The sequence below is a fragment of the Cervus canadensis genome, chromosome X (genome assembly GCF_019320065.1).
Source record: "Cervus canadensis isolate Bull #8, Minnesota chromosome X, ASM1932006v1, whole genome shotgun sequence".
NCBI lineage: Eukaryota > Metazoa > Chordata > Mammalia > Artiodactyla > Cervidae > Cervus > Cervus canadensis.
This window is the reverse complement of record NC_057419.1, coordinates 12723604-12736692: the sequence shown is the minus strand read 5'-3', so window position 1 is coordinate 12736692 and position 13089 is coordinate 12723604. Positions and strand designations below refer to the sequence as shown.

The 13089-nt window shown below is 36.8% G+C and overlaps 1 protein-coding gene across 8 annotated transcripts in view; it reads left to right on the top strand.

Moving 5' to 3' along the window:
- Positions 1–13089, top strand: part of LOC122434312 (lysine-specific demethylase 6A-like) — a 168111-nt gene that overhangs the window by 68276 nt on the left and 86746 nt on the right. For 7 of the 8 annotated variants that reach the window (XM_043457497.1, XM_043457503.1, XM_043457502.1 and 4 more), the window contains exons 5-6: positions 4778–4836; positions 10748–10868. The exons of the other annotated variant lie outside the window; for it this stretch is intronic. In XM_043457497.1, coding sequence (XP_043313432.1) covers positions 4778–4836; positions 10748–10868 — 180 coding nt within the window. The remainder of the gene's footprint in view (positions 1–4777; positions 4837–10747; positions 10869–13089) is intronic. 8 annotated transcript variants of the gene reach the window in all.

Genomic DNA, 13089 nt, shown 5'->3' with positions numbered 1-13089 from the left:
CTGTCTAGGTCTGTCATTGTTTTTCTTCCAAGGAGCAAGTGTCTTTTAATTTCATGGCTGCAGTTACCATCTGCAGTGATTTTGGTGCCCAAAGGTAGTCTGTCACTGTTTCCCTTGTTTCCTGTCTATTTGCCATGAAGTGATGGGACCAGATGCCATGGTCTTAGTTTTTGAATGTTGTTTCAAGCCAACTTTTTCACTCTCCTCTTTCGCCTTCATCAAGACACTCTTCTATTTCCTCTTCAATTTCTGGCATAAGGATGGTGTCATCCGCATATCTGAGGTTATTGATATTTTTCTTCACAGTCTTGATTCCAGCTTGTGCTTCATCCAGCTGGGAATTTCTCATGATGTACTCTACATATAAGTTGAATAAGCAGGGTGACAATTTATACCCTTGACAGACTCCTTTCCCAATTTGGAACCAGTCCGTTGTTCCATGTCTGGTTCTAACTCTGGCTTCTTAACCTGCATACAGGTTTCTCAAGAGACTGGTAAGGTGGTCTGGTATTCCCATCTCTTTAAAAATTTTCCACAGTTTCTTGTGATCCACATAGTCAAAGGCTTCAGTGTAGTTAGTTAAAGCAGAAGTCGGTGTTTTTCTGGAATTCTCTTTTTTTCCCCTGTGATCCCACCCAGTGTTGGCATTTGGATCTCTGGTTCTTCTGCCTTTTCTAAGTCCAGCTTGAACATCTGGAAGTTTTCAGTTCACAGACTGTAGAAGCCTAGCTTGGAGAATTTTGAGCATTCCTTTGCTAGCATGTGAAATGAGTGCAATATTGTGGTAGTTTGAACATTCTTTGGCATTGCCTTTCTTTGGGATTGGAATGAAAACTGACCTTTTCCAGTCCTGTGGCCACTGCTAAGTTTATCAGATTTGCTGTCATATTGAGTGTAGCACTTCCAGAGCATCATCCTTTAGAATTTGAAATAGCTCAACTGGAATTCCATCATCTCTGCTAGCTTTGTTCATAGTGATGCTCCCTAAAGCCCACTTGACTTCACATTCCAAGATGTCTGGCTCCAGGTGAGTGATCACACCATTATGGTATTCTTGCCACCTTGTCTTATTATCTTCTTCTTCTGTTTGGTCCGTATTCTCCTTTGTTGAGCCCATCTTTGCCTGAAATGTTCCCTTGGTATCTCCAATTTTCTTGAAGAGATCTCTAGTTTTTCCCATTCTGTTGTTTTCCTCTATCTCTTCGCATTGACCACTGAGGAACGCATTTTATCTCTCCTTGCTATTCTTTGGAACTCTGCATTTGATAGATATATATGCCCTTTTCTCTTTTGCCTTTCATTTCTCTTCTATTCTCAGCTACTTGTAAGGGCTCTTCAGACAACTGTTTTGTCTTTTTGCATTTCTTTTTCTTGGGGATGGTTTTGATCATTGCTTCCTGTACAGTGTTATGACCCTCTCTCCATAGTTCTTCAGGTACTCTATCTGTCTTATCTAATCTTTTGAATCTATTTGTCTCTTCCACTGTGTAATTGTAAGGGATTTGATTTAGGTCATACCTAAGTGGCCTGGTGGTTTTCACTACTTTTTTTCAAGTCTGAATTTTGCAATAAGGAGTTCATGATATGAGCCACAGTCAGCTCCTAGTTTGTTTTCCTTTTTTTCTGACTGTATAGAACTTCTGCATCTTTGGCTGCAAAGAATATAATCAAACTGATTTCAGTATTGAACATCTGGTGATGTCCATGTGTAGAGTTGTCTCTTGTGTTCTTGAAAGAGGGTGTGTGCTATGACTGTGTTCTTTTGGCAAAACTCTGTTAGCTTTTTCCCTGCTTCATTTTGTATTCCCAGTCCAAACTTGCCTGTTACCCCAAGTATCTCTTGAATTCCTGCTTCTGCATCCAGTCCCCTGTGATGATAAGGACATCTTTTTTGGTGTTAGTTCTAGAAGGTTTTGTAGGTCTTTATAGGAGTGTTCAACTTCAGCTTCTTTGGCATCAGTGGTTGGGCAAAGACTTAGATTACTGTGATATTGATGGTTTGTCTTACAAATGAACTGAGAGCATTCTTTCATCTTTGAGACTGCACCCAAGTACTGCATTTTGGACTCTTATTTACTATGAAGGCTGCTCCATTTCTTGTAAGTGATTGCTCACAGTACTAGACATAATGGCCTTCTGAATTAAATTCACCCATTCCAGTCCATTTTAGTTCACCGATTCCTAAAATGTTGATGTTCACTCTTGCCATCTCCTGTTTTGACAATTTCCAATTTACCTTGATTCATGGATCTAATATACCAGGTTCCTATGCAGTGTTGTTCTTTACAGTATTGGACTTTACTTTCGCCATTAGGCACATCCACAACTGGCCATTGTTTTTGCTTTGGCTCAGCTTCTTCATTCCTTCTGAAGCTATTTTTCAACTCTTCTCCAGGAGTATATTGGGCACCTACTGACCTGGAAAGTTCATCTTTCAGTGTCATATCTTTTTGCCATTTCATACTAATTCTGAAGTTTACAAGACAAGAATGCTGAAGTGGTTTGCCATTCCCTTCTCCAGTCGAGCACGTTTTGTCAGATCTCCACTGTGACTTGCCCATCATGGATGGTCCTACACGGCATGACTCAGTTTTGTTGAGTTATACAAGGCTGTTATCCAAGTGATGAGCTTGGTTAGTTTTCTGTGATTCTGGTTTTCTTTATGTCTGCCCTCTGATGGATGAGGATAAAAACCAAATGACTACTGTCTATCGAATATTGCAGTAAAGTGAGTGATACTAGTTTTTTATGTGTGTCCTTAAAAAAAGTTATATTTACACTGTACTATAGTTTTACTGAGTGTGCAGTAAATGTCTTGGAAAAAAATGTACAAGGATGTCCCTGGAGGTCCAGTGATTAAAGGTCTGCAGGGAACCAATGCAGGGAACATGCGTTTGATCCCTGGTCCAGGAAGATCCCACATGTGGAGGGTCAGCTAAGCTTGTGTGCAAAACTATTGGGCCCCTGCTCTCTAGAGCCCATGTTCTGCATCAAAAGAAGCCATAGAAGCCCTCCTACTACACCTGGAGTAGCCCTGACTGGCCACAACTGGAGAAAGCCCATGTAGCAAGAGACTTAGTGCAGTCAAAAATAAATTAAGAAAAAGTACACACCTTTATTTAAAAATGCTTATATTGTAAATCAAGTATACGTCAACAAAATTCTTAGAAACAAGTAAATTCTACAACATAGCAAAAAGTAAAAGTCAAGTAAAAGTTAAAATAAGATATAAGCGCCTTCAGTGACTGACAGTCTTTTTGTTGGTGGAATGTGTTTTCTTGATGTTGATGTCTCCTAACTGATCAGTATGATGATTGCTGAAGATTAGGATTGGTGTGGCTGTTTCTTAATTCCACAGTGAAGTTTGCAACATTGACTGACTAATTTCAAAAGTAGTTTTTCAGTAGTACAAATGGTATTTGATAGCATTGTTTTACCCACACTAGAAGTTTCAAAATTGTAGTCAGTTTGCTACTTAGACTGACTCTGCTTCTGCTTTAACAGCTAAGTTTATGTAATATTCTAAATCCTTTTTTATTATTTCAGTAGTCTTCACAGCATTTTCATCAGGACTTTATTCCATTTCAAGAAAGAGTTTCCGTTGTTCATCTGTAAAGAGCAACCTCTCATCTGTTAAAGTTTTCTCATAAATTAGAATCATTCAGTACCTCTTCAGGCTCCACTTCTGATTCTATTTCTCTTGCTGTTTGCATTTCATTGGCAGTTATTTCCTGAACTGAATCCTTAAACTTCTCAAAGGCATCTGTAAGGGTTAACATCAGTTTCTTGTAATTTTTATATTTTAAGCTCTTTGCATGAACCTTGAATGTTTCAACATTTGGAAAATTTCTTCCAATCTGTAGAATTTTTTATGTTTTTAATTGTTTCTTTTGGTAGAAGTTTTTATGTTTCATCTAGTTCTATTTGTTGATTTTTTATTTTGCTGCTGTGCGGTGTACAAGAATTTGATTGGACCCAAGTTAGGGAGCTTCTTCCCTGTATTTTCTTCAAGGAAAGTTTATAGTATAAGCCTTTGTGTGTTAAGTCTTAATCCATTTTGAGTTACTCTTTTGTGAGTAGTGTTTGTTAGCCTCTCAGCCACTTCCAACTCTGCAGTGCCATGGACCATAGCTCACCAGGGTCCTCTGTCCATGGAATTCCACAGCAAGAATACTAGAGTGTATTGCTGTTCCCTTCTCCAAGTATAAGAAAAGAGTCCAATTTTAGTAGTTTGCATGGGTTTATCCATTTTCCGTAACATCATTTTTAAAGAGATAAAGAGCCTGTCCCTTTGCAGCTAGGTATTCTTTGCTCCCCTGTGAAAAATTAGTTGACCAAAATATGTGGATTTAATTCTGTATTCCTTACTTTGTTCTTTCAGTATCTGTGCTCTTATTTTTATAGCACCTATTACCATGTTGTTGTTTGTTAGTACAGCATTGTAGTGTAGTTTTAAATCAGGAAATGTGATTCCTTCAATTTTGTCTTCATTCTGTGGATTGCTATGACTATTTGGAACAAATTTCTGGTTTCACAGGTGTTTCTAGGAGTTGAAAAAATTGTTTTCACTCTGAGCTTAATAAAAAGAATCAAAATATTTCTTCCAAGTTTTTTGGCTTCTGCATTACCTGTTGGTTCATGAATTCATTGTTTCTTCTCATTATTTTATAATATAGGATAGAATTTTTAGAACTGATGAGCATCTTATGTTCTATATTTCTTCTTAATAACATGAACAGTAAACATAAAAGCTTTTAAATGATTTTTTTTTTAACAGAATGCAGCATTTTTATATGGCCTTGGTTTGGTTTACTTCTATTACAATGCATTTCACTGGTAAGTTGACTTACATCAGATCTTTTCCCTCTGTGTGTGTATGTAAGCACATATAAATGACCAGCACATTAAATATTTTAGTGTTAGTAAACTCTCATCTCATTAGTAGCATGGTTTCCTTCGTAGATTCAAATCAAGTTTGGCCATCGTTCCCTTCAGTCAGCATATTTGCTAACTTGATTATAAATTATCCATGTTCCTCAGTAGGAATAATGATACCTCTTCAGTGTTGAGGATTAACTGTGATAGTAATATGTAAGCTTTTATAAACTGTAAACAATAGGAAACTTTTTTGGTTTTGTCCTTTTTAAATTTTTAAGTACTATAAGAATTCAAAGAAAGATAAATGAGTATACAACTAGTGTTTGCAATCATGTCCTATAGGTCATTCTGAATATTTACTACAGAGTTGTTAAATATACATTGACCAGTATTTGTTATGGTTTCACAAAGGTGAAGAAACATTCAGCTTTCAGTTGTATGACTTGCCTGCATAATATTTATCTTACTTCCTGGCTTTTTGGTGAATTAATATTTTCATGTTCTGAAGTTTGCTGTGTAAACTTCTGGATAATTTATAGATGTTACAACACTTTTTAAAATGAACTATATTTCTTACCTAAGAATATATCTCTTAAAAAAGATCTCAAGATGAATGTTAAACATAATTCACTTATCTTTTATTTTGAATCCTATTTGAGATTGATTGTGAATTGGGACAGTTTTAAGGTCTGTAAATTGCCTGAAAATCCTTTTCACACATCGTAAAAATCTGAACTTCAGAAGTAGAAAAAATCTTAGAGATCATCTAAATTTTAAAATTTTGTTGACACGGGAAATAAAATGTGTTCATTTTTATTTAGTTTTTCTTAATCATTTATTTAGTATTGTAAGGAGGCTTCATGTTCAAGACTATAATAATTTAAAACATATTCGGTACTTAAACAAACAAACAAAAAAGGATTTTCTTTTTTTCCTCCCTCTTTTCTTGCTTCCTTTCTGCCTCCCTCCCTTTCTTCCTTTCTTTTAACGAAACTGTTACTGGCATTGGATTCATGAACTTATTTATGGTCAGTTACAAATGGGAAGATAAATGGTTATAGAAGCTAGCAGCAGGACTTAAACAGTTTTTAGTGAGATGTGTTTAGAAGTAAGTTATACCAAATAGAATAATTTACTGTACTTTGTCTTATGAAGATGGAAAAATGGATGTTTTAAAATCATCCCTTGCAGTTGTACACATATAGTCGTTTTAGCTAGTCCGAACAAATGTAGGTGAAATCCAATATAAGACTTACAACAAAGAACTGTAAATTTTTGAAACAGAGAAGTGTGACTTACAGTGAATAATTTTCATGTACTTATGGTAACTCATGAACTCTGTAGAGTGAAGATAAGAATGTAAAATCATCAGTGATAAATCTGTAGATTCAAAATGCTCATTACTTGATAAGTATATGACAGGGTTAAGTTAATGTAAAAGATGATTATGGATTATAACAACTCATCTTTATATGATGTCTTTGTATTTCCCAGAGGAAATCTTCTTTTTGAAATACTTGTTTTTGCACTAAATGTATATATAACCACAGAATTTGAGAAGTAGAATTTTGACTGTAACAAAGCTTACTAAAGGCATGTGGTATATTGCTTAATCCTAAATTGTGATATGACTGCTATAGACTTTCTTTTATAATATAAAAAGGACTGACTTTGGAACCATTTACAATCCTAATAGTAACTTTAGGGGTTTTGAGAGAATGGAATAACTGAGTTTCAAAATAGACTCTTTGTCTCTCCTGTCTTTTTTCCTGTTTTTGAGGAAGTAATAATTCACATGTTCCAAGTACTTATAAAAACATTTCCAACATATCTAGATTTTCTGCATTAATAATAAAGACCTGTTAAAATGACAAAGTCTGTGACTGTGTGAATCACAATAAACTGTGGAAAATTCTGAAAGAGATGGGAATATCAGACCACCTGACCTGCCTCTTGAGAAACCTGTATGCAGGTCAGGAAGCAACAAACAGAACTGGACATGGACCAACAGACTGGTTCCAAATAGGAAAAGGAGTACAGTAAGGCTGTATATTGTCACCCTGCTTATTTGACTTATATGCAGAGTACATCATGAGAAACACTGAGCTGGAAGAAGCACAAGCTGGAATCAAGAGTGCTGGGAGAAATATCAATAACCTCAGATATGCAGATGACACCACCCTTATGGTAGAAAGTGAAGAAAAACTAAAGAGCCTCTTGATGAAAGTGAAATAGGAGAGTGAAAAAGTTGGCTTAAAGCTCAACATTCAGAAAACTAAGATCATGGCATCTGGTCCCATCACCTCATGGGAAATAGATGGGGAGACAGTTGAAACAGTGTCAGACTTTATTTTCGGGGGCTCCAAAATCACTGCAGATGGTGATTGCAGCCATGAAATTAAAAGACGCTTACTCCTTGGAAGGAAAGTTATGACCCCCCCTAGATAGTATATTAAAAAGCAGAGACATTACTTGGCCAACAAAGGTCCGTCTGGCCAAGGCTATGGTTTTTCCAGTGGTCATGTATGGATGTGAGAGTTGGACTGTGAAGAAGGCTGAGCACTGAAGAATTGATGCTTTTGAACTATGGTGTTGGGGAAGACACTTGAGAGTCCCTTGGACTTCAAGGAGATCCAACCAGTCCACCGTAAAGATCAGTCCTAGGTATTCATTGGAAGGACTGATGCTAAAGCTGAAGCTGCAATACTTTGGCCATCTCATGCGAAGAGTTGACTCATTGGAAAAGACCCTGATGCTGGGAGGGATTGGGGGCAGGAGGAGAAGGGGGTGACAGAGGATGAGATGGCTGGATGCATCACCGACTCAATGGACGTAAGTTTGGGTAAACTCGGGGAGTTGGTGATGGACAGGGAGGCCTGGCCTGCTGCGATTCATGGGGTCGCAGAGAGTCAGACACGACTGAGCAACTGAACTGAACTGAAAATGACATAATAGTCAAGGCAGAATAGAAATAGAGCGCGATAGACAAAAGAAGATTAAAGTTGATTATGGAAGTTAGAAACAGTTCCATAAACATGGATCCTTGACTTAACGATGCTGGTAGCACTCCACTGCTGTGAGGGCAAGAGTAGTTTTTCCACAGATCATTTGGTATGGTAGTAATTCCATATTGCAAAAACAATTACTAGTCCCTTTCTGAGTCATACTGTATTTAAAATAGGTTCCAAATAGAATGTAAAGTGTGATAGGTAACAGTAAGCCTTCTGAATCAAATCAAATCCTAAATCACATCCCTTTTGATTATACAGTGGAAATAAGAAATAGATTCAAGGAATTAGATATGATAGACAGAGTACCTGAAGAACTATGGACAGAGGTTTTTGACATTGTACAGGAGGCAGTGATCAAGACCATCCCCAAGGAAATGTGAAAAGGCAAAATGGTTGTCTGAGGAGGACTTACTATATATATATATAAATACACACACACACACACACACACACACATATATATACACACACTATATATATATATATATATAGCGGAGAAAAGAAGAGAAGTGAAAGGCAAAGTAGAAAAGGAAGGATATACCCATTTGAATGCAGAGTTCCAAAGAGTAGCAAGGAGAGATAAGAAAGCCTTATGCAGTGATCAGTGCAAGGAAACAGAGGAAAACAATAAATTGGAAAAGACTAGAAATCTCTTCAAGAAAATTAGAGATACCAAGGAAACAGTTCATGCAAAGATGGGCACAATAAAGGACAGAAATGCTTCTATCCTTATGGTAGAAAGTGAAGAGGAACTAAAGAGCCTCGTGATGAAAGTAAAAGAGGAGAGTGAAAAGTTTGGCTTAAAGCTTAACATTCAGAAAACTAAGATCATGGTATCTGGTCCCATCACTTCGTGGCAAATAGATTGAGAAATAATGGAAACAGTGGCTGACTTTATTTTTCTGGGCTTCAACAGAAGCAGAAGATATTAAGAAGAGGTGGCAAGAAAACCCAGAAGCACTATACAAAAAAGATCTTCACTACCCAGGTAATCATGATGGTATTATCTTGCACCTAGAGCCAGACATCCTGGAATGTGAAGTCAAGTGGGCCTTAGGAAGCATCACTACGAACAAAGCTAGTGGAGATGATGGAATACTAGTTGAGCTATTTCAGATCCTAAAAGATGATGTTGTGAAGGTGCTACACTCAATATGTCAGCAAATTTGGAAAATTCAGCAGTGGCCACAGGACTGGGATAGGTCAGATTTCATTCCAGTCCCAGGGACGGGCAATGCCAAAGAATGTTCAAACTACTACACAGCTGCACTCATCTCACACGATAAAAAAGTAGTGCTCAAAGTTCTCCTAGTCAGGCTTCAATAGTACGTGAACCGAGAACTTACAGATGTTCAAGCTGGATTTAGAAAAGACAGAGGAACCAGAGATTCAATTTTCAACATCCATTGGATCATAGAAAAAGCAAGAGAGTTCCAGAAAAACATCTATTTTTGCTTTATTGACTATGTCAAAGCGTTTGACTGTGTGGATCACAACAGACTGGAAAATTCTTAACAAGATGGGAATACCAGAGCACCTGACCTGCCTCTTGAGAAATCTGTGTGCAGGTCAGGAAGCAACAGTTAGAACTGGACATGGAACAACAGACTGGTTCCAAATAGGAAAAGGAGTACGTCAAGGCTGTATATTGTCACCCTGCTTATTTAATTTATATGCAGAGTACATCATGAGAAATGCTGGGCTGGAGGAAGCACAAGCTGGAGTCAAGATTGCCAGGAGAAATATCAGTAAGCTCAGATATGCAGATGATACCACCCTTATGGCAGAAAGTGAAGAAAAACTAAAGAGCCTCTTGATGAAAGTGAAAGAGGAGAGTGAAAAAGTTGGCTTAAAGCTTAACATTCAGAAAACTAAGATCATGGCATCCTGTCCCATCACTTCATGACAAGTAGGTGGAGAAATAATGGAAATAGTGAGAGACTTTATATTTGGGGGCTCCAAAATCACTGTGGATGGTGACTGCAGCCATGAAATTAAGACACTTGCTCCTTGGAAGAAAAGTTGTGACCAACCTAGACAGCATATTAAAAAGCAGAGACATTACTTTGCCATCTAAGGTCTGTCTAGTCAAAGTTACGGTTTTTCCAATAGTCATGTATGGATGTGAGGGTTGGACCATAAAGACAGCTGAATACTGAAGAATTAATGGCCTTGAACTAAGGTGTTGGAGAAGACTCTTGAGAGTCCCTTGGACAGCAAGGAGATCCAATCAGTCCATCCTAAAGGAAATAAATCCCAAATATTCCTTGGAAGGACTGATGCTGAAGCCGAAGCTCCAGCACTTTGGCCACCTGATGGGAAGAACTGACTCATTTGAAACGACCCTAATGCTGTGAAAGATTGAAGGCGGGAGGAGAAGGGGACGACAGAGAATGAGATGGTTGGATGGTATCACTGACTCAACAGACATGAATTTGAGTAAACTCTGGGAGTTGCTGATGGACAGGAGGCTTGGCGTGCTGCCGTCCATGGGGTCGCAAAGAGTCAGACACAACTGAGTGACTGAACTGAACTGAAGCCTTCTAATATATACTTCTGTGGAGCAGTATAGAAGAAGATTAATCTTCTTAGCTTCATGTCATTCTCGTATTGTCTTCTCTGTGTTGTTTCAGAGAATTTTAATTAGCTATTTACACAGAAAAGTTAATAAATCTATTTTACAGTTTTGCCAAATGATGTGAGGAATTAGAGGAGTTTTCTAATAATTGTACTATTCGTTCACAGTGTTTTAAAGTCGGCATTTCTTTTAAAATTGTATAATCATTGTATTTTGTGTACTCCCTAGGCAGATATAGTTAGTATTAATCTTATACTTTCTTCCATTTGTATTTTTCAAGGGCAATTAAAGCATTTCAGGAGGTGCTTTATGTTGAGCCCAGCTTTTGTCGAGCAAAGGAGATTCATTTACGACTTGGGCTTATGTTCAAAGTGAACACAGACTATGAATCTAGTTTAAAGGTAGGTGGTTGGGGCTTTTCCTAGATACGCACTGCTTGGTATTTATGTGTGTGTGTTTGTTGTAAATGTTACAAAGTGTTGAGAAATGTTAGAATTTATATTACTGCTATTATAAAATGAGTGATTTTAGCATATGAACTTAAAGGGGAAAAATAGTTGGATTTCAACATACAAAGTAGACAGAGTGGTAATATTTACAGGAAAACTTTTTAGTGCTTTAGTCTTTTGTATACTTTAATAATATGTTAATACTGATGTTTTTGATTAGTCGATATTGATGATCTTTATTTCATCTGAGTATATGTAAAACAGTTCCAGTATGTGACTAGCCACTATTGCAATAAAGAGTTGCTTAGTGATGCTGTCTTGGGATTGAATTATTTACTATTATTTTATGTGTCTGATTAGAAATCTGCCTGTTTTTAATAGCATGACATGTGTCATCACGAAAGTATTTAATAGATGTATTTATCTTTTAATGGGTGTGGACTGCTACTTGGTAAATATGAACATCATTTTAAAAAACAGTACATAATTGTTAAATGTTTTTTATTTTAATAGATATTTGTCACTATTTAATTTTTTTTTTTTAATTTCTGGGTTTGTGCTGTCATTTTATGCTTTCCAAGGTTTTAATGGGAATGAGATTTCCCTACGTGTCAGCATTGCTCTTTGAAAGAATTCAGGTTTCTGGAGAAAAGCTTGTAATTTTGAGAATTTATGATTTTCTAGAATGTTTGCTCTTACCCCCATAGAGATGTATTCCAGACTGTCTTAATTGGTGGTGTGCATATGTGCATCTAACGTAAAGCTAAATTCAATAACAAGGAAAATGTGAACTAAAGGCTACCTAACAACTAATGTGATTGAAGGTCTCCCTTACTACTAACCTCAAGGTTAGTGGTTTGGCAGAGGTTGGTGAACTCATAAAACAGTTGATAGTTATGGTTTATTAGAGTGAAAATGCAAATGAAAATTTCAAAGGAAAAAGACGACAAAGAGTTAGGAGTGCCAAAGTCCACTGTCATAAGTCATTACAATCATGTGGATAGCACTTTATTCTCCCTGAAACGATGTTTAGTTTCATACAAGGAGTATTGCCAGCCGGAGAAGTTCACCAAGCATTTCCAGGGTTTTGCTCTTTTCCATGCAGTGTATATATGTGTATAGTATTGAACTTTGGTATAGATAGAGCCATCTGACTGGCCTTAGTTTTAGTGACTCAACCAGCTGTTTTATGCATTGAGCTGACAACGTTAGGTCTCCATAATGTATAATATTGTTAGAATAAGCTATCTTATCACTCAAGGCCCTATGTATTCAAAGGCACACTTGTAAGGCAGGATATTCTAAAGGTTTAAGAGATTCTCAGAAGTTTCTTAACACTATAGCTTTCTTTTGTATGTGGAAGTGCAGACCAGCTGAGTAAATTCCTTACTGTGCTCCATACTCATTTAATTCCTTAATTCTTTCAGGTTTTAAAGTACTGAATTCCTCAGCCTGTGTTGGCAATTTATGGGTTTATATAGGAATGATCCTGAGAGCATACAGAAATTCAGCCAAGAACATTGCAAGTAGACTGTAAAGAATTTAGATCAAACACAGGTTGGATATAAATGTAGCTGAGGAATAAGTCCATGGTTAAACACATTTGGTTCAGAGAATGGGATTGGGTTTATCAGTAATTTTCTATACGATTATAATATAGTTTATCAAACTGTATGCTATAGGAGGTCAGTGAATTTAAAATGTAAAGTAACTATGTCACACCTTCTATACTTTAACTCCTTTTATTTATATACTCAAAGTGTTTACATTAACCTATCAAAAATACTTACATGTTTCACAGCAGAAAATAAGTTAAATACAGTGTAATTTTTTTGTAACATGTTATCATACGGCATTTTATGTGTTTTCTGAAAATATATGGGAGAGCAAAAGAAAATTGGCAATATGTGAACTATTGTTTACTTGGGCAGGGCAAAGTTAGATAACGTTCACTGCCTTATCATTTAAAAAAAAGTGTTTTTGCTTTCTCATGTATAGCAGAACTAGTTTTATATGCACTTTCTTTGTTTATTATGTTAGCTGTTCATTCATGTCCAACTCTGCAATGCCATGGATTCCTCTGTCTGTGGCAAGTATACTGGAGTGGGTTGCCATTATTGTCTCCAGGGGATGTTTCCGACCCCAGGATATAACCCGGGTCTTCTGAATTGCA